At 57.7% G+C, this 23879-nt stretch overlaps 2 protein-coding genes across 2 annotated transcripts in view; one reads left to right on the plus strand and one right to left on the minus strand.

Annotated features, from left to right (window-relative positions):
• Window positions 1–16094, plus strand: part of MED15 (mediator complex subunit 15) — a 64443-nt gene extending 48349 nt beyond the window's left edge. The window contains exons 8-17 of the mRNA XM_045815230.2: window positions 242–370; window positions 11109–11245; window positions 11343–11470; window positions 11671–11805; window positions 11894–11957; window positions 12839–12905; window positions 13434–13594; window positions 13707–13873; window positions 14308–14406; window positions 15089–16094. Coding sequence (XP_045671186.2) covers window positions 242–370; window positions 11109–11245; window positions 11343–11470; window positions 11671–11805; window positions 11894–11957; window positions 12839–12905; window positions 13434–13594; window positions 13707–13873; window positions 14308–14406; window positions 15089–15225 — 1224 coding nt within the window. The 3' untranslated portion in view covers window positions 15226–16094. The remainder of the gene's footprint in view (window positions 1–241; window positions 371–11108; window positions 11246–11342; window positions 11471–11670; window positions 11806–11893; window positions 11958–12838; window positions 12906–13433; window positions 13595–13706; window positions 13874–14307; window positions 14407–15088) is intronic.
• A 568-nt stretch (window positions 16095–16662) lies between these two features.
• LOC123803599 (coiled-coil domain-containing protein 74B-like) lies at window positions 16663–22253 on the minus strand. The gene is made up of 7 exons (XM_045815186.2): window positions 21980–22253; window positions 20785–20826; window positions 18538–18700; window positions 17531–17708; window positions 17378–17457; window positions 17225–17296; window positions 16663–17066 (listed from the first exon to the last, which is right to left on the minus strand). The coding sequence occupies exons 1-7, from the start codon at window positions 22236–22238 to the stop codon at window positions 16928–16930; spliced, it is 933 nt and encodes a 310-aa protein (XP_045671142.2). The 5' UTR covers window positions 22239–22253; the 3' UTR covers window positions 16663–16927.
• Between the last annotated feature and the right edge of the window lie 1626 nt (window positions 22254–23879).

A 23879-nucleotide genomic window follows, 5' to 3' on the forward strand; every position in this document is an offset into this window, starting at 1 on the left:
TGGTGGCTGCATGGTGACACCCCAGTGGAAGGGCCATGCTGCTCATCATAGTCAGGGGAGGTGGGGCTCGGCTCAGAGCCAGGCTGGGATGGGACATTTCTAATGAGATATGGGTAGGGCCAGCAAGGTGACTTCAGAGCCAGTGAAGTCATGACCATCCCGTCCCTTCTCATGGAAAGCTTCAAGATTCAAAGCTCCTGCAGAGGTAGTGTCCAGATCGCATTCTCCCTTCCTCCCTTAGGTGCGAACTCCGATGGTGGTGCAGCAGCCGCAGGTGCAGCCCCAGGTGCAGCAGGTGCAGCCGCAGGTGCAGCAGCAGACGGCAGTACCGACTGCGCAGGCCTCCCAGATTGTGGGCTCTGGAGTGCAGGTGAGGGCCTTTGTGGCCAAGGGCTCCCATAATTGCTGGCAGGTGCCTGTCGGCCTGTGTGTGGAGCTGGATGTCAGGCATCCTACAGTGAGGGGCCTGGTTGGATCAGGGGCAGTCTGGGAGCCAGTCCTTGGGGTCCTCGAGGTGGCCAGCTCGGCTTGGTTCTATCTGAGCCCCCTACCTCTCTTCGGACACCTTCCGTCTTCCCCCTTCCCTCCTTCTCTGAGAACACGTGTTGGAGAGGAGAGCACTGTGGTCTCAGCCTAGCCGCGGCTGGGAGTGCAGGGCTGGCGGCCCGTGTACAGTAGCGCTCTGGAAATGGAAGAGCGCCAGCATGATGGCGCCTGGCGCCAGCGGACTGCACAGGCTTGTGCTGCAGCCCCTCGCCTGGCTGGCTGCCAGGGCTGGCCCTCTGTGCCGAGAAGTGTACCTGAGGCCTTCCATGCCCACCCTCTGTGTATTGGATGTTGATGGGGCAGAGTAGGCCTTGCCCAGCCTTTCCTATTAGAGGCCAGATGCTTGTTGGTGTTTGGGGTTGGGGATCGGGCCTCGTGATTTTTCCACAGACTGCCCCCCCCGCCACCTCCCGCTGGTGCCAAGGAGGGGAAACGTCTAGTCTGGGGCCTTGGTTCTTTCTGTCTCCACCTGGCAGTGGGAACATTGGCTCAGGAGAGAGTGTTGGCTTTAGACAGAACAGACCTGCTAGGTGAAGTGCCACCTGTCCAGGTGCTGCCCCGGGGTGGGCTGCTGCCGCCACGCGGCTGCGCTCCTGCCCTGCTCATTACCAGTGAGTCAGCCAAGCACCTTGTCGGGTATCCAGCACATGCTGAGCGCTCGGGGATAGTGTGTGTGCTGTTCGTGTTTGATGACATCTCACGATGAAGGAGGCTCAAAATTGGTCCTGTCTGGTCCTAGCCACGTTGCTCCACTCCACAGGAAGCTGCCTGAGGAGAAGTGTGCCAGTGGAGGGACCTGACGTGTTTGCATGTAGCTAAGCCCTAAAGCATATGTGCTCTGTGTATTCAGGACCCTGCACGTAGCCCATGTTTAGGGCTCTTCTTCCTGGCAGTTACCCTGCTCTGCTTCTGCTGGAGGACCCAGCTGAGCCAGCGTGGGAGCTGGACTGTGGGCTCAGTCACCTCTAGAGTAACCTTGATATGTCACCTTCTAACCCCCTCAGTGGAGTTCTGCTAAGGCAGGACTAAGGTGGGCCCGGGATTCTGCTTTTTAGGTGGGGACACTGGGAAGACTGTGGGACTCTGGTAGCTGGGGAGGATGAGGGGGTCATTACTTGAGTATTCACGGGTGGGTTTGCTTTTATGAGGCATGCGCCTTCAGGTTTTTCAGGAGTGATGTCCACCTCTCTCACGTGTCACAGACCAGCCTTGGGGAGCGGCTGAGAGGCTCTGCTCTGTGCTGCGAGGCCATGGAGTGGGATTCCCAGGTGCTGGCAGCAGAGGGAACATTCTTGAAGCCCAGCCATGCACACAACGCACTTGTGCTGTGCCCCTCACCCCAGTGGCCGCACCCCGAGGGCCTCTGCTGCTGGTCTGCTGGTTTGTCTCTGCACTTGGGCTTGCCTCGCTGTGTTGTTCTAGTAGCAGCGGGGTCCCTGGGGTGTGACAGGCCTTCCTGGGAGCATCTCTGGATTCACAGCCTTCCTTTGCAGCCTGGGTTGGCACAGTGGACAAGACAAGGCTGCAGATATCTCACCCAAAATCTTTAATTTATTTATTATTGTTTTTTCAAGTAGGCTCCCCACCTAATGTGGGGCTTGAACTCATGACCCGGAAGTCAAGAATCACACGCTGTACTGGCTGAGCCAGCCAGGCACCCTGACCCGAAAACTTTTTTTTTTTTTTTAAGATTTTATTTATTTATTTAGAGAGAGAACATGCACACGCTAGCAAGGGGAGGAGCAGAGGGAGAGGGAGATAGAAAATCCCAAGCAGGCTTCACGCCCAGAGCAGAGCCTGGTGCGGGACTCAGTCTCACGATCCTGAGATCATGACCTGAGCCGAAACCAGTAGTCAGATACTTAACCAACTGAGCCACCCAAGCACCCCCTGACCCACCCAAGCACCCCCTGACCCAAAAACTTAAAAGAATGTGGTGACTATAAAAGATAGAAAGCAGAGGGATATATAAATAAGGGAAACATTCTAGCACAGGACAGTTTGGCTTTTTTTCTTTCCGGTTCTCTTACGTAGTTGAGGTCATCATAGGAAGTACATGGGATTTTATGATGGCTTCTTTCCTGTTCACATTACAACAGAAGTAAACCATTCTGTAAATTTTTTTTTTCTTAAGTAGGCTCCATGCCCAACATGGGCTTTAAACTCACAACCCTGAGATCAAGAGTCACATGCTCTGCCGACTAAGCCAGCCAGGCGCCCCTCTCCTATAATTAAAAACCCTCGGTGTTGCTTTATGCTGAATGCTTATGAATGTATTCTGTTTTTAATTACTGTCTTGTTCTTGGACCCTGAAATGATTTCCGGTTTTTTGCTGTTATTGATAATGCGTGTCCTGATGCATGGCCAGGTTCTGGTGGTTCTGTAAGGGAAGCGCTGGGGGCAGGGGGCCCGAGCACACACCCCTCCCAGACAGAGCAGAGGAGAGGTGCCCTGTCACGCTCACCAGTGCTGTGACCCTGATGGGTGACTAGGGCTCTCACCCCGGGGTGAAGGTTAGTATTTTGGTGTTCCAGGAAAATCGGTGAGCCCTGAGCCCAGGCTCTGTTTTATCTGACATTAGTTGTGTAAATGAAAGGTGCTATCATCGTCACCCATAGTGGGTTTACTAGAACACGACAGGAGAGCTGCATTAACTTCCTTTTCTCCCCTGAACTTTATCTATGACTGTAGATAAATCCAGAACAGAATATGCCTTCATTTCCCAAAATGCCTAGGCTTTTGTCTCTTAACCTTCTATTCTGTTAGTATATGGAAATTTAACTACAGTTCTCAAGTTACAAAGAATTGTCCTCAAAGGCACACTTCCCTGGTTCGTGTGCAGGTAACCCGGCTGCTGGACAGTGATCTCGCCCTGAGCCTTGTTGCGCTTTTCAAGCCTCAGTCTCCTCTTCCCGGGCCCTGTAGCCCAGTGCCCTGCAGGGGAGCAGGCCTATAGCCTGTGGAGTGGAGTTTGAATTCCTTCCTGGGTAGATGTGTGTTGGGAGTAGTGAACATAGCTGCTCGTGAAAATGCAAAGAGTTGCTGGTTGTTGGCTTTGCGGCTCACGTGATCCAGTGAACACTACCAGTGTGTTTTCCATTTGGATTTGTGGTTAAAAGCAAATGAACTTTCCCTCTCAGGAGTTCTCAGTTACAAGAAGAACAGTCAGTAGCAGATTAGATTTAAGCTTTTCATTCCTTATTACTTTTGTTTTTTCCTGGAAAAAAGTTTCTGCCTCTCTCATACTGCCTGACTGACTTCTCAAGGCCTTTCTTCCTCTGGAAGGGACGCTGTTGAGTTGCCCATGGGCTTCTCTGAGTGCAGTGCTGGTTGTAAATGGACACTGTTCGCTGTTGCCCCAGCTGCCCACAGGCTGGAGAGCCAGTCCCAGGGACACTTACTTTCGGCCCCATTCAGTGCGGGCAGTGAGCCCTCCAGGGGAGGACAGGCATGTTGCCCCGAGTACCCTGTGAGTGCCCGCACACCCCACTAATGTCCCACTTCGTGTCTGACGGGCTGGTGGGCTCTATGGGACTGTGCAGTTTTGGCAGACACCAAGAGAGAGTGGCTTCCTGGCCTCCCACCCTGGCAGGTTCTTTGTTGTGTGGCTGTAGGAGCACCTGCTCCCCAGCCCAGCAGGTTGGCATCTGCCACTGCTCGCGTCGCCCCCAGTGTCTGATGCATGTGACCAGTGGGTGTGCGTGTGGAACACACATGTGATGCCAGGGACTTCTTGGAAGAGCAGGCCTTTGTCTTGCTTCAGAGCCCTGTCCCTGGCATACCTGCCATAGGGACTGAATGGCCATCCATGCCACCCTGGTCTTAGGGACCAGCTCACAAGCCTCCCGTCACAGAGGTTTTGGTTTGGATTTTTCTCAGATCTGCTTCCTTTCTGCCTGGCCCTGCTGTTTTAGTTGGTTTCATCTTAACACTTGTGAGTGCATGCAGATTCTGCTCTCCAGGGATCAGGTGCTGGCTCCAGCCCCCGACTCAGAGCCCAGAGCTAGGGTGCCAAGGCCATGGGAGACCACCGGGTTCCCATCAGCACAAGCCAGGCCCAGACTCACACAGTGTTCAGCCTGCCTCGCCACCTTTATGCTCCTAGAAGTCTGTGTGGCTGAGGAGAGCAGTTCCAGAGCATGCTGGAGTTCTGGAGGCTGCAGGCATCGTGGATGCTTAGGACAGACCTGATTGGCATCCTTATAGAGGTACTTGGGAGGAGCAGAATGCCAGCCTTCTCTTGTCCTCCCATAGTGATTGTCCTTACAGAGGGAAACCAGCTCCCTGGAAGCTGCCCAGAGGCCTGAGGAGAGGAGGATGGTTTGAGCTCAGGCCCTCAGAGGCGTTTTGATCAGGCAGTGTACCCCTAAGAAGGAGAGGTGCTACGAGCTACCTTCTGTGGACTCTTCTGTTTTAAGGATGGTCGACTTCTCACAGCCACTTGGGTGGAGTGCTGTCTTTCAGAGTCTGTCCCCAGAGCCTAGTGTCCCAGAACCACCGCCATGGCCCATGAGGTCTGGCCCCGACGGCTCTGTGGGCCCGTCAGCAGATCAGAGGTTTGTTGAAGGAGCGCAGCCAACAGGACAGAGAGGTCTGGAGGCAACATTCGTGGAGGCTCCGGCAGACTCTTGATGCCTACACAGGCCTCAGTGTTGTAGGCTGTGACATGTAGGCCAGGCTGCCCCGAGCCCCAAAGACCCCTCACCCATCGGTGCTCCTTGTCTCAGAGACTGCACACCCCTACTTGCCCACACACTGTGTTTCTTTGGTGGTGGGATCACTTTGTTTTCCCCCTACCTCAAGATGGTCACCACAGCCTTGGCCCCGAGGTGGAATGCAAGTAGGAGCCCAGTTCCTGCCCACCACCCCCAGCTGCCACCCCGTAATGTGTCACCCCTTTGGGCAGATAGCCCTCAGCATAGGTGTTTATGGGGCAGCACCCAAGGTCCTCTGAGCACCTCTGTGGGAACATTGTAATCGCCGGTGACTTCCTTCACTGTGATTCTCAGAGTGACTAACCCACCTCACATGAGCCAAACCCAGCTTGTGTTTCTTGAGGATATATGAGTAAATAGCTGGGTTTATTTTCATTTCAGTATTTTGGATAGTTCTAGTGTTTTCATTTGCTAGAGAAGATGGGAGCTAACTTTCTTTTGAAAAAGTTTAATGTTTAGGGGCGCCTGGCTGGCTCTGTTGGTGGATCATGTGACTCTTGATCCCATGGTCATGAGTTCAAGCCCTACGTTGGGGATAGAGTTTACTTTAAAAAAAAATTTTAAAGTTTTAGTGCTTTAGATAGTTATGGTGGTGTCTTTTTTGTGGTAAAATGAAACCGAAGGGAAGCAGAGAGTTTTGCTTTCTTGAGCTGTGCTATTGATACTATATAATCCTCGGCCACATGTAGGTATTTAAATTAGTTAAAATTACATAAAACTAAAAATTCAGTCCCTGAAGTTGAAATTCAGTTACGTGTCAAGTGCCCAGGGGTGTCATGGGGAAGGCAGTGGCTCCTGTGCCTGGCAGCACAGATTATAGGGAAGTCTGTTGTGGTAGAAAGTTCTGTCGCACTGTGCTGTTCTAGAGTTTACTGTGCGGAGTGTAGAATTTACTACATGCACTCCCTTCTGGGTGTATGAAGACTCCTGTGTACATTTTTTCAGAGAGATGAGCTCCTGGCTCTCCATTACTGTATGACATCTGGAATTCTCCCATGGCGTAGTCATTTGTTTAACAAATTGTTGTGATGTGCATTCCGTGGGCCAGGCCCTTTTCTAGGTCTCTGAGAATAAAATGGCAAGAAGGTTCCCTAGTCTGATGGGCTCTCCGTTTTAGTGGGTTTGCTGTGAACACCTCAGATTTGCCAGAACTGGACAGTGCCATTTCTCTCGGAAGGCAGCTGCATCTGTAACCCTAGCAGACAGTCCTCCCCCTCCCCGAGGGCCCATGTGCAGACAACACCATTGCCACCCATGAGGTGGGCAGTCTGTGCAAGGCGGCCACGGGCTGCTGGCCCCAGGCCCTGCGCCTCTCCACCACACGCCACCGAGACAGTGGCAGGGGCCTTCGTGAGGCCGAGGCGTTGCCATTTGGCAGCGTGGTCTATTGTAACCCTTCCTGCCTCCTGACCCCTAAGATTGTTACCCCAAATGTGCCAATAGCAGATTCTCACTGACTGGAGTGTGCATTCTTTGGCATTGGCCTCCCTTTTGGTCATCATTGCATAGCGGAGGCAGAAGTGGCTGGAATCTGCTGGTATGAAGGCCTTCTGAGCGCTCGCTAGACAAGCAAGTTTGTGGGGCAGGACAGTGGTCCGTTAACTGAGTGGCACAGCGGGCTGGGCGGGACGGAGCCCAGGCGCAGCTCCTCATAACCTAAGGCTACATGGGGTCCTTTGCGTGACTCCTGGCTCGGGGCTCCATCCCTTGGTGCATCAGGCACCCCCAGCTCCCCCAGCCCCGTTACCTGCGCACCTGTCACTAGTGAGTGTCCCCCTCCTGGTCCCTTTGATTCTCATCTCTGTTCCCTTTCCTACAGCCTCTGGCTCAGTATCCATTGGGTTGACAGGTTGGGTTGTTGGGGTTGGGGGAATGCCCTTGGCATTGACATGCAGGGCTGATTTTTATAAGAACAGTAGAAGTCCCTAACATTTTGAGTATGTGGCACATGCCAGGCCTTGAATTACTTGTGTCTGTGGACTTGTTCATTCTCACTGCAGCAGGTCACAGTTCACGCCTGTAGGAGAACTTCCCATTTCACCCCCCTCAGTGGAGGTAAGTTTCCACTGCTGGGCCCCCGGCGGAGCTGGAGGCCAGAGAATCCCCCACCCCCTGTAAAACGGGCCCAGACACTCCATTAAATCCTCGGCCCAGGCTCCGCAGCTTCCCCCTTCCCACCCTGGCCTCTTGGCAGGGTCCTGGCTTCTAGGCTCACACCTATTCTCCCCTGCCTCTCTCTACCCCTGTAGCAGTGGCAGGCCCCCTGTGGGCATTTGGCCGGCCACAGACCCGGGTCCAGAATCTGTGTGCAGCTGCTCTTGTGTCTCTGTCTTTCTAATCTTGTCCCTCCTGAGAAAAGCTCGCTTATTCCAGAAATGCATCATTATAGCATAGAGCTGCCCCTGCCATCCAGCAGGCGTCCCAGCGGCGCTCTTGGCAGCCGGCGGCTCCGGGCCCTGGCATGAGGGCCCTGTGCCCATGGTTCCCATCTGCTTTCTTCCTTCCTCGTGGCAACAAACCGGGGTCAGGAAAATGGGCAGAATAGAAGGTCTCTTCTCTTGGCCCTTCAGGAAACAGGACTCTCATCTCAGCCACTTGTCTGTCCCCAACCCTGCAGCATGTCCCATGGCTGCGTCTTCATATGGTGGGGGAACACCTCATGACCCCAACACCCATGACAGAGCAGGATTCTGTGCTGGACACACGCTGGACGCAGTGCCCTGCGTAGGAGTCCGAGGGTGACATGGGGTCCCTGGCAGTGTAAGCAGGTGGTGCCACGGTGGGGTCCATATTCCTCTTTGCTCTGGAGAGAGATTCCTGGGGACATGTCATGTGCAGGGGACTGGAGTAAGGGGCAGTTCCAGGGATGTCTGGTGGGCGTGGGTGGTCCTGAGAGGGCTAGAAGGTGTGGTGCTACCAGCCTCCCCTGAGGTTTCTTCATAACTTAGCTCCCCAAATGGATGTTTGCCCAGCAGCCTGGCCCTGCCACTCTCCTGTGCTCTCGCTGTGTCCCCTCTGCTTGAACCTTGCCTTCCGCCCCTCCTCCCTTCAGGCTGTTGTACAGGGTCTCTTCCCAGACACTTGTCCTTGCTCCCTAGGAAAGTAGATGGCGCTGAGATGCCTGAACTCCTCTACTGGCCGAGTGATCTTGAGCAAGTCACTTCCCTCTTAGTTCCCACTTCCTCTGTGTGATATGCAGGTGACCTCTGGCCGGCGCAGCATTAGGGTCACGTGGTGTGTGCTGGCCACTGTGACAGACATGCCTGCACCTCTGGCAGAACATGCCCAGGGAGGGAGAATGCAGAGTCGGGGCAGCGGTTCTCCCCTCTGACGGCTTGCTGTGTCACTCATGGGCACAGCCGTCTCACTCCCCTCTGCCCCAGAAGCCAGCTGGACGGAACATAAACCTGAAGACGGGGGGTTCTGTCTCATTAGCCTCCTTGGTTGGCCATTTCTTTCTTTCTTTCTTTTTTTTTTTTAAAGATTTTATTTATTTATTCGACAGAGATAGAGACAGCCAGCGAGAGAGGGAACACAAGCAGGGGGAGTGGGAGAGGAAGAAGCAGGCTCATAGTGGAAGAGCCTGATGTGGGGCTCGATCCCATAACGCCGGGATCACACCCTGAGCCGAAGACAGATGCTTAACCGCTGTGCCACCCAGGCACCCCGGCCATTTCTTTCTTGACAGAGGCCTTTGGGTTGCTGCCCGTCATCCTGCATGTGTCTGTGGCATCTCAGGATTTGGGAGGCCTAGGAGCCTCGGGCTGACTTGGGAGGGGATCTTGAAGGCCTCGGAAGGGGACTATGTTTACTTCAACTGAATCAGGCATTTTTCCAGAGGAGTTGTCAGATGTAAACAGATCTGGATTGGATGTCGAAGGCCTAGGGGTTTCCTGTAGTGGCCTGGAGAGTGGCCGAGGAGAGCCCGTGGCTGGACAGAAGAGACGGGTTCGCAGGAGGAAGCGAAAGCATTGAGCTTGTGCCCTGGGCAGGCCACTCTTGCCTGTGTCTTATGGACTCTAATGCCCAGGGGAGCCATGGGTGTTCCGTGGTTCCATGGAACCCAGAAGCAGAGGGTGTGTGGTGTGTGCCCTATTTCCCCGTGGTCGGAGTGCTGAGAGTGCCTTCTAAAATACAGCTTCGGACATTTAGGTGGGACGTGAGCTGTGCAGTGGCCTTCTCATTACAGCGGCTTTGTGCTGGCCGTGGTGCCCTCACACACCTCATTTCCCTTCATAGAAGCACCAGCTTTAAACTACAAACAAGAACCAGACATCCTCTAGAAGGGACACCGGCCAGAGCAGAAGCTAAGGCTGAGGCTCCTCGCTGGGGCAGGTGAGGGCAGAGGGGGGCCCAGGCCATCAGGGAGAGGCCAGGTTAAGGAGGTTTCAGCTCAGGCAGGAAGAGGGCATGTCAAGAGGCAGCATCAGGGAGTGCAGGGCAGTGTGTGGCAGCAAGTCGGGGAGAGGGAAAGGGGAGGTGACAGCAGGGGCTTTTCAGGAAACCACTCCAGGGAGAGTTCCAAGGCCTAGCAAGCCGGGCCCAAGGTGTGGCGGCCCAAGGCCTGTAGTTCTCCCTCCTTGGCGCCGTCTGCTTCTCGGCATGGGCTCTTCTGAGATGGCCTGTTCACCTTCCTAGTCCTGGGAGTTTGTTGGTACTTGGGTGGATTCTAGAGCCTCTTTTCCAGTGCAGGGGCATGCTGTCCGCCCTGGGACTCCGTGTAGCCCAGCACTGTGAAGGCCAGTCCTGCCTAGGAGAAGCTTGCTGCACTCGGTCCGGCTCAGCAAACTAAGCTGCCCCAGACCCCATTTCAGCCCTTGCTGGCATCAGTGTGAACCCCCAGGACCAGTTTGCTTCACTTGGTAGAAGAACTGGGCCCAGCAGCTGGAGGCCTGAGCTTGCATGTTCCTGCCCCTCCACTCCCATGGCAGAGGAGTGTGTGGGAGGGAGGCATGAAGCCATGGCCCCAGATGGCTCCAGGGTCTGGAGTGCCCTGGGAGAAGCACCAGAGTTGGTCTGCAGAACTGAACGGTCCAAGAGTTAGCAGGGGGCCGGGGGCGGGGGGGCTAGGCTCTAGGAAGCAGGCTCTGAGGGGGCGCTCAGCATGTAGGAGCTTGACTAGGATGTGAGAGAAGCCACCTCCACTGACCTTGGAAGCCCTGAAGCTGGCAGGGCCTTTGGGCTGGTCCTGGCTGGGCCCTTACGCCACCATCACCATGTCCTGGGCGAGGCAGCTCTCTAGGGGGCTCACTCTACCAGTTGAGGGCAGGCTGCTCAGCCACCAGACCGAGGATCCTTGGGCCACACGTGCTGGCAAGGACTGACACGGGGCCACTTTGCTCCCATTAAACATGAGACAGCCTCCCTCTGTGGCCTGAGAGCTGAGGGGGCTTGTGGAAGCATGTGGGAACATGGCCCTATCTGTCACAGAGCAGGGTCATCACTGGCACACACAAGAGAGCATCGTAGGCTGGGGAGGCCAGGCGGCACCATCCAAGGCCATAGGCCTTCTCTGGCTCCCCCACCTGTCAAACAGAAACACGGGGAAGTCCTGTCCCAGCCCAGAAGCCTGTGGACTTCATGGTCTCCCTGCCAAGGAGCAAGAGCTACCCAGCCTGGCCTTTCTGCCAGCAGCTCAGTGATCGCGGACTTGTGTGGGGGTCTGTGTCTGTGTTGGTATTCATGGGGCAGGGTGTCTGAAAGAAAGTGTGTTCGGGTGAGGCTGAGAGGGTGAGGGGGCTTCTGTGTGCAGATGGGGTTTGTGCGACTGGAGTGGGGGGTGGGAGCAAGGGCACAGCAGGAGTGAGAGCATGTGGCAGGCGAGCAGGCTGCCCCCTCCACTTCCAGGTCAGCCAGAACAGCCTCACCATGCTGTCCTCGCCGTCGCCGGGCCAGCAGGTGCAGACCCCCCAGTCGATGCCCCCTCCCCCCCAGCCGTCCCCGCAGCCTGGCCAGCCCAGCTCACAGCCCAACTCCAACGTCAGGTAGGCCTGGCCGGGGTGGCCCTCCCCACCTGGCTCCCAGGGCGGGCCCCACCTTGTGCCCCAGCTCACAGGTGCACCTGCTTTTGCTTTGCTGCAGCTCCGGCCCTGCCCCTTCCCCCAGTAGCTTCCTGCCGAGCCCCTCACCACAGCCCTCTCAGAGTCCAGTGACGGCCCGCACCCCGCAGAACTTCAGCGTCCCTTCCCCGGGACCTTTAAACACCCCCGGTAAGTCGGGCCCGGGGTGGGTGTGATCCGAGGACGAGAACCCATCGTGTAACCCACACACAGCCCTGCAGGTTGAGGTGTGTGGTTCGCCCCTCACCCTCTGGAGGCCTCTGCTTGAGCTCCAGATCCCCCCACCTTGAGGGTTTGCGAGACCCCGACCTTGAGGGCTGGAGCCACGCTCACCACGTTGTATCCTGCAGTGAATCCCAGCTCGGTCATGAGCCCAGCTGGCTCCAGCCAGGCCGAGGAGCAGCAGTACCTAGACAAGCTGAAGCAGCTGTCCAAGTACATCGAGCCCCTGCGCCGTATGATCAACAAGATCGATAAGAACGAAGGTGAGGCTGGGCCGGAGCAGGGGCACAGCGTGTTTGGGGGGGGGTGAATACCCCAGGCACGTGTCTTAGTGGCCCCTCTCTGTCCCAGACAGAAAAAAGGACCTGAGTAAGATGAAGAGCCTTCTGGACATCCTGACAGACCCCTCTAAGCGGTGAGCTTTGCCCCCAGGCTCCTGGGGGAAGGATGATGCTGTGCCCATGTCCGGCTGCTTGGTTGGCCCAGCCTTGGATGGGCACTTGGTGGTGATGTGGCGTTTAGAGACGGGGCCTTAGGGCTCCACTTAGGTGTGTCTGCTGGGGCTCCAAGCCCCTGGTCCCCTACCTTTGCCCTGCCCCTCTCTTACCAGTGGCCTTGGGCAAGTGGCTCCGTATCAGTTACCCCGTCGGCAAAAAGGGGCAGTTGTGGCTCAGCCGGGTTGGCTGGGAAAATGAAAGCAGGTGCTGCCTCGAGAAGTGCTTGTAAGGCAGTGGAGCCCTAGCTTCTCCGCACAGCGTGCACGCCCTTGCCTGCCGGTCCCGGGGCTGCTGTGAGCACCAGCGCTTGGCCAGCGCTGCTGAACTGCGCACGTGGACTGGTCTTTGGGTTATGTCCCTCTCCCTGCCTCAGCTTAGGCCGTGCTCCCTTCTAGAAGATCTTTTCTGTTCCATTTACTGGGCAAAATGCTGGAAACTGTAGAACTAGGCCTCTTGGATCTGGACTGCCCTCTAAGCCCTCTTGGATTGATCCCTCATTGGGATTATAGGGGTGGGGCACAGGGGCCTGGCCTCTGTCCCTCCCCCCTGACCCATCACATTTATGCCCCATTCTGCCAGTCAGGACTGGGCCACTCCTGGGGACGGGACAATCTACTTTCTACTTTGGATCTAGGAACAGCTAGTCAAGGCTGGGGCTCCTGTGGAGGGTTCTGGTGACCGAGGCTGGCTCCATCCACACCAGGGGAAGCCAGCAGGGCGGTGGTTGGAATCAGCACCCGAGAGCCACCAGCGCCCCATCCTCAAGCACGGAGGGTCAGCCACATCCCTCTCCCTACAGGTGCCCCCTGAAAACACTGCAGAAGTGTGAGATTGCCCTGGAGAAGCTCAAGAATGACATGGCAGTGGTGAGTGGGGCACTGTGGCCTGGTGCTGTTCAAAGGGCCTCAGGCATCTTTGGGAAAACTGGGCCTCACCACACAGCAACTCAGAACCACAAGCTAGGAGAAGCCTTCACAGTTAGGAGTGGGTAGAGGGGGCACACCACTCAGCCTAGGGTCCTTGCCCAGGAGTCTTCAAGGTCAGGTTGGCTGTGAGGAAGGAGAGCATGTGTGGGAACATGGGAGAAGTCACCCTCCAGCTGTGGTCTGTGGGTGTTCCCTCCATCCCTCAGGTTCGCGGAGTTTTGTGTATGCCCATCTCCACCATCATGCTTCACCCGCCCCTGCCCAGCACAAGGCCAAGCCTTTGGGGGAGGGGCCTCTGGGGAAGGTCAGGGCTGCAGGAGGCAGGAGAATGCATCCAGGATCAGCTGTATTTGTCTCTAGGGGGCAGAGGTGGTGGGGAAGCCGTGGAAGTCTGGCTGGGAGGATGAGGACCTCAGGGTCTGGAAAGCTCCCCAAGAGTGGGCTGCTGACCCCACTGTCCTGCCCCAGCCCACGCCCCCACCACCTCCGGTGCCGCCAACCAAACAGCAGTACCTGTGCCAGCCGCTCCTTGATGCTGTCCTGGCCAATATCCGCTCACCCGTCTTTAACCATTCCCTGTACCGCACATTCGTGCCGGCCATGACAGCCATCCACGGCCCACCCATCACGTACGTATAGCCCAGGGCTCAGCCTCACACTGGATGGTGGGCAGTGGGCTGTGGGCCGTGGGCTACGGGCCACAGCCTAGCCCAGTGTGGTGACTACAGCTGCCTCCTCCAGAGCCCCGGTCGTGTGTACCCGGAAGCGCAGGTTTGAAGACGATGAGCGGCAGAGCATCCCCAACGTGCTCCAGGGGGAGGTGGCCAGATTAGACCCTAAGTTCTTGGTGAATTTGGATCCTTCCCACTGCAGTAACAATGGCACCGTCCACCTGATATGCAAGTTGGGTGCGTACCAGGGAGGCGGGGCTGGTGCTGTGGGAGAGTGAGTCCTGAACTCCAGCCCCAGGGCTCTGCCACTGCCCCTGGCCCCAGAGCAGGCCCAGCCCAGGCCCGCATGCTCCATCCAGATGTGCACTTGGCCTCCCACAAATAGGCACACTCACACCGTACCCCGAGGCCCACCATCCCCACATCCTCCCTGAGCCCACACCCTCTCACCTCTCACCGCCTGCTGGGGAAGCCCCCTCCCTGCCCTCCCGGTATATGGAGCCCAAGTTCCTAGGGAGATGGAAGCCCGGGAGTCAGCTCGACCTCCAGACTTTGCAGCAAACCTCACCAAAACCTTTTGGGATATGAGGGGCCCTGTTTGGAGCAGGGCTGTGAGGCAGGGCAGGCTGGGGCCTAGGGCCAGGTCACAGGCACGGCCACGTGTGTTCCAGATGACAAGGATCTCCCGAGTGTGCCGCCGCTGGAGCTCAGTGTCCCTGCTGACTACCCCGCCCAGAGCCCGCTGTGGATCGACCGGCAGTGGCAGTACGGTGGGTGAGCCAAGAGGACAGCCGTGGCGAGGCCTTATGGCTGTGGTCTTATGGGGCCCTGGCATGTGGGGGTCAGCTCTGGACAACCAGGGCTCCCGCAGCGGAGGCCCCTCCTCCCCTTTCTCTGGCTGCCCCTTTGTGAACAGGAGTGGGTTGCCCAGAAATCACTTAGAGAGAAAGGGGTCTCTGTAGCTATGGTGTTCTTCTGTCTGTCTTCCATCTTCAGGACAGCCATGGTTAGTGGGTGAGGAGTGAGCAGGCCCAGCCACCCCTGGGGGCCTCTGCAAGGCTAATAGGGGAGCACAGAAGGAGTTAGGGCTCCTGGGGACCCATATGGGTGACATGGCTTCAAACCAGAGGCCCTGAGAGAGCCCTATTGATGGGGACCAGTGCCCCTGCAGCTCAGAGCTGGTGCATAGGGCTGGGATCCCAAGGCTGTCCCCAAGACAGAGTCCTGGGCTCCAGACCTGTTCACATTCTAGTTCTCCACTGACACGTTTGCCTGGGAGGGGAGGCCGTTGGCCACCCCGCTCTGTGTGTGGGAGATGGCATCCCTGGTTATGCTGGCTGGGTGGAATGCCCCAGACGCCAGCCCTGTGTCTGTGGGGCAACCTGTTCATAGAGTTGCCGTATGGCCCAGTGTCAAGCCCAGCAGCACTCATGGCTCACTGCTCTGTTGCAGACGCCAACCCCTTCCTGCAGTCGGTGCACCGGTGCATGACCTCGAGGCTGCTGCAGCTCCCTGACAAGCACTCAGTCACAGCCCTGCTCAACACCTGGGCGCAGAGCATCCACCAGGCCTGCCTCTCAGCCGCCTAGCTCCCCAGCCACCGGGGACCACGGGGAGAGCCGGCAGCCCTGTCAGGGCCACAGAGGACATGCACCTCGTGTCGGACATTTCTAGGTGTTGGCTCCCTTAGAGAGCCTGGGCTTAGATTAGCTTTCCTGCTTTTATCTTCTACCTTGGGGACCTGCCAGACATCCTCCCACACTTGTACATGACTGGGGCAGGTGGCGTGGAGCTGGCTGCATCAGCGGTGGGGGTTGGGACGTCCCCCAGGGAGTGGGACACGCCACAGCCCTGTGCGCTCCTCCCTGGGCTGCTGTCCCCTGGCCTCTCCAAGGCCCGTGTTCTTCCTCAGTAGCACGGGGGAGAACTCAGGGTCTTGTTAGAGCCTCTTGTGTGTGTACCAGAAAACACTTCCTGTTTCTGTAGGGGAACATGGAGAGCGAGCATAGGAAACCCTGAAAACACACACACAATTCTCTGGCACGGTTCAGACCCTGCCACCATTGGCATGTGGGGCAAGCCACAGGGAAGCTCCTGGATCCAAGGGCACTGGCCGCGTCTCAGAGGGAAGGTCAGCCTGCAGGCAGTTGCAAGTCCCCGGCCATCGCCCAGGCCTCATAACTCATGGCAATCTCCCTTAAAGCCATGGGGGTCTGCTCAGCACTGTGGGGGTGCCTGGGGAGCAGGGGCACCTGGGTGGATCCTGTCTCTGGCACCGTGCCCACTCCTGGGTCAGGGCGGTGTCCTCGGGACCTGGCATCCTCAGAGCCACTCCAGAGAGGGAAGGCTCCCTGACAGCGTCAGTGCACCGGCCCTCGGGTGATGAGAGGTTTCCCCTTTTCTATGTGCACTACCGTGTCATCTGTGGTTCTTACAATAAATTTATTATTCCTGTGTTTGTCATGAATTTGTCCCTGTATCCCCTCCCCTCCAAAAGTCTGGGGACCGCTGTCCAGTGAGGAATGCTGACAGGGCTGAGCCAGATTCCCCACCTTAGAGGTGGCCAGGGACACCCAGACCTTAGTTCAGCCTTTTGTGAGTGTCAGTGCGTCAACCCCACCCAGGTTTCTGGCCAAGTTCCTGCTGCCCGAAGCGAGAAGAGGCAGAGGGGAGCACTGAGGAAATGGCCAGTGGGCCAGGAGCACGGTCCTGCCAGGGGCAGGTGGACACGAAACTGACCGCCCCGTGAGCCGTAGGAAGCTGTGGCTGTGAGGCCCTCGTGGGCTGGAGTGTCACAGGGTGGGGCCCCAGAGCCCTGAGAGCACCGCTCTCCCGTGGCCGTGGCCCTCTGCCGTGGAAGGCAGGCTCGGCAGGACGGCTTAGCTGTGCCCGTCAGTGTGGAGGCCCTGTGCTCTGAGAAGGGAGAGCGCGCCGGGACCGCCCAGCCGGCCCCTCTGCAGGGAGCAGAGTTGGGGCGCAGAGCAGGGCAGTGATGCCCGACAGCAGTGAGGGATGAGACGCACAAGTGGAGAAACGAGCTTTATTTCCAGTCTTGAACAGGTAGGCTAATACTTATTTCATAACGTGTTTTCATGTAAACGCAGAATAGCAAAATACTGAGCAAGAAAATAAAACATTTCCCAATTCTGAGACCAAGCACTTTATCTGCCACGAGTTTTATTTGTCTGGAATTTCGCTTGGCCTAAGCGCTGTCTGGAGAGGTGGGCGTCTCCAGCGGGGGTCACGGGCCTGGCCGAGCCCTGCTGCGCAGACGGGCCGGTGCTGCTGGCCTCAGAGCGCAGAGCGGTGCAGCCGCCGGCTCTTCACCGCCTGCAGCCGTTTCTGCCGCTCGGTGAAGCTGCTCTTCAGGGTCTGCCTCAGCGCCGGCAGGGCGGAACGCTCCGCCACCGGCATCGGGCTCAGAATCAGGCTGTTGGGCGGAGGGACTGCAGGTCACTGCAGGCGCCCTCGGGGGCAGGCGCCGAGACGTGGCTGGCAGTTCGGCCCCAGACAAAGCGCTGAGCTGTCCGGTCCCTTCCGTCCTGGGCTCGGAGGCCACCCTACCTTCCCCCCACCAGTGGGACTCACCATTTTTTGGGGACGCCCTTGGTGGGGACCTTAGGGAGCTGCGTGGCTCCCGGGTGAAGGGCTTCCGGGTCCCTGGTGAAGGAGGAGTCAGCAGTGAGCCTCAGCGGAGCAGACCTTGCTGGGATGGGGTGGGGGCTGCGAGGGGTCACTCACTTGGGAGAGCTGGGCCCAGCCTCCTCGGGGGCAGCCTTGGGTCTCTGATTCCCTTCCAGGAGAGCCTTGAGGTGCTGCAACTGGAAGGCAGGGAGCAGAGGGGCAGTGGGCGGGGCCCGCAGAGGCGCTGGGGCCCCGCGGCCCGAGCCTCACCTCTTGGGCCTGCAGGAGGTTGGCGTTCCACAGCCGGCGGATGACCACCTCACACTGCTGAAGCGTGGTGGGCTTGCGCAGGTACGGGGGCAGGCTCATGGCGGGGGGCTGCTTGCCCCTGTGCTGGTTGCCTGCCACCGAGGTGGCCACGGCACCGGAGGTCTCCACTTCTTCATGTCTGCAACAGTCACTGCAGCAGCCCACAGCTAACCTGCCAGGGTTGGTCTAACCCCCCCCCACCTCTCTTCCGGGCCACACCGGCACCAGTGTGAGGCTGGTGCGGGGATGAGGGGTGTCCACACCGCCTCCTCAGGGCCTGGTTCCCTTCTGCCAACCGGGGTGCTCCCGGCACGAGGTGGGGGTCTCCGGTGCCAGCTGTGACCTGGGCCCATGCCTTCCTCCTCCCTCAAGGTGCACTGAGGGTCAGATGGGGTTCAAGCTGCGTGGCTACCCTCAGTCCTGACCCCACGCCTGTGGAGCTGGTTGAGAGAGCATCTAAGGACTGTGCAGAGAAGCGGGAGCCTGTCCTGCTGGTCGCGCTACCCAGGGGACGACGGGGCCTCCGTTTCAGATGCAAAGTCCAGGTTCCTTGCTGCTTTCCAGGGAAGTCCCAGAAACTCAGGTGTCAGCCCCAGTCTTGCTCTGGCCTGCTGGCTCTGTGCCTTGCAGAGGCCAAGCACACTTCCCCGGGGGGGAGCCCAGGAGCCCGACTTACTGTTCCCTTGGTGAAATGCAAGTTAATTTAAAGGCCAATTTACTTTGTTTTGTTTCTGTGAGCAAATGGTTTCAGGGCTGTTGTTGGCACGCTCGCGTGGGCTCGGGTCAGCACAGGGACCCTGCAAGCCCTCAGGGGAAGGGGGAAGGCAGTGCTCACCAGATGGGCAAGCCTGGAGCGACTGCTATCACCAGGAGACTGGCCCATTTGGAAGGCAAAGCAGTTGGCTGGTTGCAGAATGTGAACCTACTAAGTGCGGCGCTGGGCCCACGGGGTCCGGGCGAGCCCTTACTTGGCCGGCCCCTGCATCCCTGTGGCTTTGTCCGGCTTGCTGTTGTGAAACAGGGCGGCAGCTGGGGTCTCCTCTTCCAGGTCCATCTTCTGGGGAACGTCAGCTTTCGAGTCTTGCTTCTTGGAGAAGCTGAGCTGGGTCCTGGCCTTGCCTTGAGAGTTGGCTGCAGCCAGGGCAGTCAGTGTGGGCGCCGAGAACCAGGGCCTAAGTCCCCCCGCCCCCTGCCTCGGTTTCCGCCTTGGAAAGGAAAGATGGTAACAGAACCCCCATCGGGGGGCTGCTGGGAGACCCGAACGAGGCTCTGAGGGTCTGTGGGTGGCGCCTGCTGACTGCGGTAGAAGCCGCCTCCGTGAAGCGGGCCGGCCCCACGTGTACTCAGTGAAGGCCAGGGCTGGGGGTGGCCCCACAGCTGTTCCCGGACTCCGAAGCAGCACCCCATTTTGGGCAAAATGACACTGAATGAGGGTCTGGGACCAGACCTGCACAGGTTTCCTTCCCAAGGACAAGGCCCACTGCCTGCCTGGGCCCCGCATAGAAAGGGCAAGGGCTGCTCCTGGGAGGACTCCCAGCCTCAGGAAGGCCGAGCGGGAGAAGAGGCCATCGGCTCCCTCACTCTGCAAAGGACACCACGAGCCCAGAACTCGAGGCAGGGCCGTCCCCTCTGCTTCCTGCCTGCCTGGGGGACACGATGGGCAGGGCTTCTGCCAGGTCTTCTGTGTGCCGCCCCACCCTGGAAGACCACTTAGGGAGGCTCAGAGGTTCCTCTCTCTCTGTGTCGGGGTGCATCTGCCGTAGGGCCTTGGGCCCCACGTTGGTGTTCACTCCCTTTGCAGCCAAACCCACCGGGCTTTTGTAGCCTCCCTCTGGGCAGCCCAAAGTCCTGTCACACCCTGCCCCAGCCCACTCCTGCTCCTGTCAGCTCACGGTACCTGGGGGTCACCCTCCTTGGCTCCCTTGAGCCACCCACAGAGCCTGGCTAAAGGTGCTCCCCTGAGGTGTGTCCAGCAAAAGACCACTAGGGGTTTTCAACAACCTGGTCAGCGCCCCGCACTAGCCATTAGGCCCAGGGCCCCAGTGGGGCGTGCGCCCCTCCCTTGACCCTGAGTTCACGGAGGGCGCTGGCGTGCTCACCTGACGTCGAATTTGAGACAGACTTGATGGACTGAAAGCTGGAATTGGAAATTCTGCCTCTGGGTGAACGCACAGGGCCAGTTGGAGATGGCAGGAATGCCACTTCCTTCCTAGTGTCTCCAGACACTTCCGCGCCCCCTCCCCTCCATGGGTGAGGGGCTGGCCACCTGTGCCCGCCTTCTGGCCCTGCAGGCCTGTGTGTTCATGCACGGCCCTCCCCCACTCTGGTGAGGCAGAGCCAAGGTGGGGAGGGGTGGTGATTTCTTGAAGGGCCATCCAGAAAGCAGGGGGCTTGAACCCAAAGAAGCCCTGAAGGAGGATGACCTCTTCTGATGTCCCACTGGGGACCCCAGGCACCGCAGGACTGGGACCACAAACAGGCCCTGCCACTTGCCAAGTTCACTGGAACTGCTCTTGCCCTGTCAGAGGAGGGCCCACCACCACCCCATTCTCTGTGTCTCCTAGGAAAGGAGCCCTGGACACCCCCCATGACTGGGGCATTCCAGGCTAGCACCACTCAGACTTGGCCCCAAAGGTAAGTGGGGAGATCAGGCCCAAGACAGCCCGAGTCTCCCTGGGCTGGGGTGGGGAACCCGCAAAGTGAAAGGGCTACTATCAGGATGAGGAAGGGCCGTGGATAGGGGCTGTAAGTCTCTGTGTTTCCACTTCCTTCCCCCAGCCCTCTAGGTCACTGTGGGAGATGGCAGGGAGGCTTCCGGGAAGGACTGTGCCCAGAGCCTTCCGTGCCAGGAGTGATGGACCAGAGGCACAGGGCTGGGGAGTGCTTGCCAGGGTTTCAGAGGGAGCCTGGGGCCTGCCACAGCAGCAATCCAAGCAAAAGAATCCATCAGAGCAGCAAGGCTAGGAGGGCAGCTGCTCTGCCTGCTTCCCTCACTGCACAGACCTCAGGCCTCGGGATCCCCGAGAGCCCCACCTGCTGTGCTTGGGTGCACAGTCACTCAGAGCATGGCTGGGGGCAGTGGCGCCTGTCCAGGTCCCCCAGGACCCCTCCCCACTGGGACAGGCCAGTGCGGCTAGCTGTGCGGATACAAGACACCCAGGGGCTGCTCCAGGCACCAGTAACATCCCATCAGGCACCCGAGGGCCTCATCTTACCTATCTTTGCCTTCTGATTCATTATTAGCTTGTAATGGAGATCTGAAAGCAAACACATGCTCCGGTCATTTTTGAAGCTGCTGCCACTTGAGAGAAGAGGTTTGCTTTGCCCTGGGCACTCCCTTCCAGCTGACTTCACACATGACCTTGGCAGCCAGGACCCTGCCCATGGGCCAAGTCTTTGCCCTGGGTGCCCTAGGACCAGGAATCCCTCCGGCTGTTCTTGAGCCAGAGCCTTTGGGTGAGAGCCTCGGCAGAAATCCACCCATCTGCCCATGACATCTATAGGGCACCCTCTGCTAGGTGGGGCCCCCCGCTCTAGGAGAACAAGAGGTGAGTCAGGATGACTCAGCCCTCCAAGAGCCCCTAGCCATGGATGTGCAAACGTGGTCAGAGCGATGATCAAATGACACCTAGGACGTGGGCTGGCCACATCCAGACTGGGCATCAGGGAGGGACAGGGGCGAGACGCGAAACTCCTTATGTCAAGAGGGGGGAGTCCTGACACGATGGATACCCTTGATCTCATACTTAGCACTTCAAATAAAGACAGCAGGAGAAAGGCGGGGAGAAACTGAGGCAGGACTCGGTGTGTGGGGGGAGGAGCTCCAGCTAAAACATAAGGGAGAAGAGAGAGGGAAGCCAAGTAAAAGACCTTAGGTTCCCCTTCAGGTCTGGCCCGTGGTGGTGAGGAGCCACCTGCGGGGCAGGTTAAGAAGGCCTTGCCCTGAGGAGACACGTGTGCGCGGGAGATCTGGATGGTGCCGGGCATGTAGGCCCTTGATTTGGGTGCGTTTAGTTTGTGAAAACCACTGAGCCGTTATGCTAGCACTTTCTACTTCCACAAAAAGTTTTTTTAAAACAGGCGGGCCTGACTTGCCTAGGGACGAGACTGCGGCCGGGCTTACTGTGGAAAATGCCACCGACAGGCTGTCCTGCCAGATGGCACGATGGCCCTGACGCACCCCCACCCCCAAGACGACCCCGGTTTGGGGCCGGTGGCGGGGGGAGTCCGAGCCCCGCGTGGCAGCACCCGGGGTGGGGCTTGCTGCCCTGTGTCCCCCTTAAAACCCTCCGTGTTCTAGAGTCCACGCGTGTGTCCGTGCTGGAGGCACCCGGGAGCGGCAGGTCTGCGTCTCCCTCGGGCTCCAGCCGCGGTGGGCATCCCACCCGCGGCCCCGCCGCCCGGACTCACCCTTGTTCTCCCGCCTGAGGTACTCGATCTCCTCGTGGAGCTTGACCAGCATCTCGGCGTGCTGCTGCTGCAGGAACTGCAGGCTCTTCTCCAAGTCCAGGATCCGCTTCTGCGCCTCGCTGTGCCCAGCCTGCGCGCCGTGCTGTCCCGGGTGCTGGAGGACTGCGGGCGGGCGGGGGCGCGGGCGCAATGCGCCGCGGGAGCCCGGGAGCCCCGAGCTGGGGGGCCGCTGCCCGGCCGCCGCCACCCCGGCGCTCATGTAGCCGCTGCCGCCGCCGCCCGCCCACTCGGTGGCTGGGCCGCCCCGGCCTAGCGCCGCGTCGCCATGGAAACGGGAACGAGCGAGGGGGCGGGGCGTGCGATGGGGGGCGGGGCCGACCGAGGGGCGGGGCTGATTGTGGGGGCGGGGCCTGCGTCAAGGTCCGCCTCAACTCGAATACTCGAATACCCTGACTTAAAAGGCATCCTCTGAATTAAGGTGAGATTGTCGTCTGCCTTTATAGTACGTCTTAATATCTAATTTTGTATGCTTGTTTGTTTTAACAGTTCACTTTTTGAATAGATGATACGGATTGTAGATTCAAAAATGAAAAAGGTTGAGTTTCCACTTCCAGTAATTACAAAACCCTCTGCTTTATGAAATGTGCGCAAAATATATGAAACAAATGCCTGAAAGCACACTGGGGAAGAACACGCACACAGAAACTGGGCGAAGGCAGCTCTTGAGGGAAGAGCCTCTTTCCCCTGAGGGCTCTCTCTAGTCAGCCAGACGTCAAACAGGAAGTCAGGGGCCCACTGGCTGAAGAGGCAGAGGGTGGGAAGGCCACTGCAGCTGGAAACAGGGGGCAACACTGGGAAGTTGGAGCCTCTGCGGGTGAGGAGCCGGCAGCTACAAGCTTCAAATACGTGGCCGGCCTGAACTGCCCACGTGTGGGCACAATTCCCGGGACTCCAGAGAAAGACAAAGAGCTGGAAAGCCAGAAGCTGAGGAGATTCATTTGCTACCAGTTCCTGGGTAGACTGAGTCTGGAGTCTGACAGAGGAGCCCCGGTTTTCCTTCTAAACCCCAAAAGGGCCACACCTTGGGAAGGAAGGCTATGTTCTAGAAATGAGATTTGCCGTAGAACTAAGGGCAAAATCAAAATATATCCACCCTCATTAAACTTAAAACCCAGCCTCCACAAGTTTTGGGTGATGTTCCATAATTCAACCACCTGAAGAACAAAACTCAACATTCTTCAGAGAATTATAACAGAACCCAGAGTCTGTGTCACACCATCCATGATGTCCGATATAAATAATAAATACTGGACATGCAAAGAAACAGACAAATGTGACTGAGTCAAGAGAAAACAATTCAAAAAAAATTCAGATTCAGTCAACAGAAATAGATCTGCAAATAATTCTAGATAATAAAATTTATAGGAAAGTACTTTATAATAAATATGATTAAAATCTACAGAAAAAAAGATGGCTGTAGTGATTGGTCGTGGAGAGTTTTTTTTAAATGATTGATAAAGTATTGGGAGAAAAAAAAAAAAGGAAATCCTAGAATTACAAACCTATCTGAACTTCTGGTTTCCTGGTCTGGCATTGGAAATCATCACTCCCATCGAACACAAGAAAGAAAATAGCTGAACAAGGTGAAAAGCAACAACTCTTCTTGGCTCCATCAGAGGACTGAGATCACAGGACAAACTGCTGCCCCAAAGTTGGAGAGACAGGCAGGCGGAAACAGAATCACAATTCGCTGCAGCAGAAACCTCTGTAGGAAACACTACCAGGGGAAGAAGATCTAAACTGTAATTGATGAATTGCTGGGTGTGGCTCAGTGTGGACAAGTTTGAAAGTTTAAAAAAATCCCAGGTGGGGGTCCAATCTTAAGGGACCCTCACACCTT

Source organism: Ursus americanus, chromosome 30, assembly GCF_024610735.1.
Source record: "Ursus americanus isolate L20-20 chromosome 30, mUrsAme1.1.p, whole genome shotgun sequence".
Classification (NCBI taxonomy): domain Eukaryota; kingdom Metazoa; phylum Chordata; class Mammalia; order Carnivora; family Ursidae; genus Ursus; species Ursus americanus.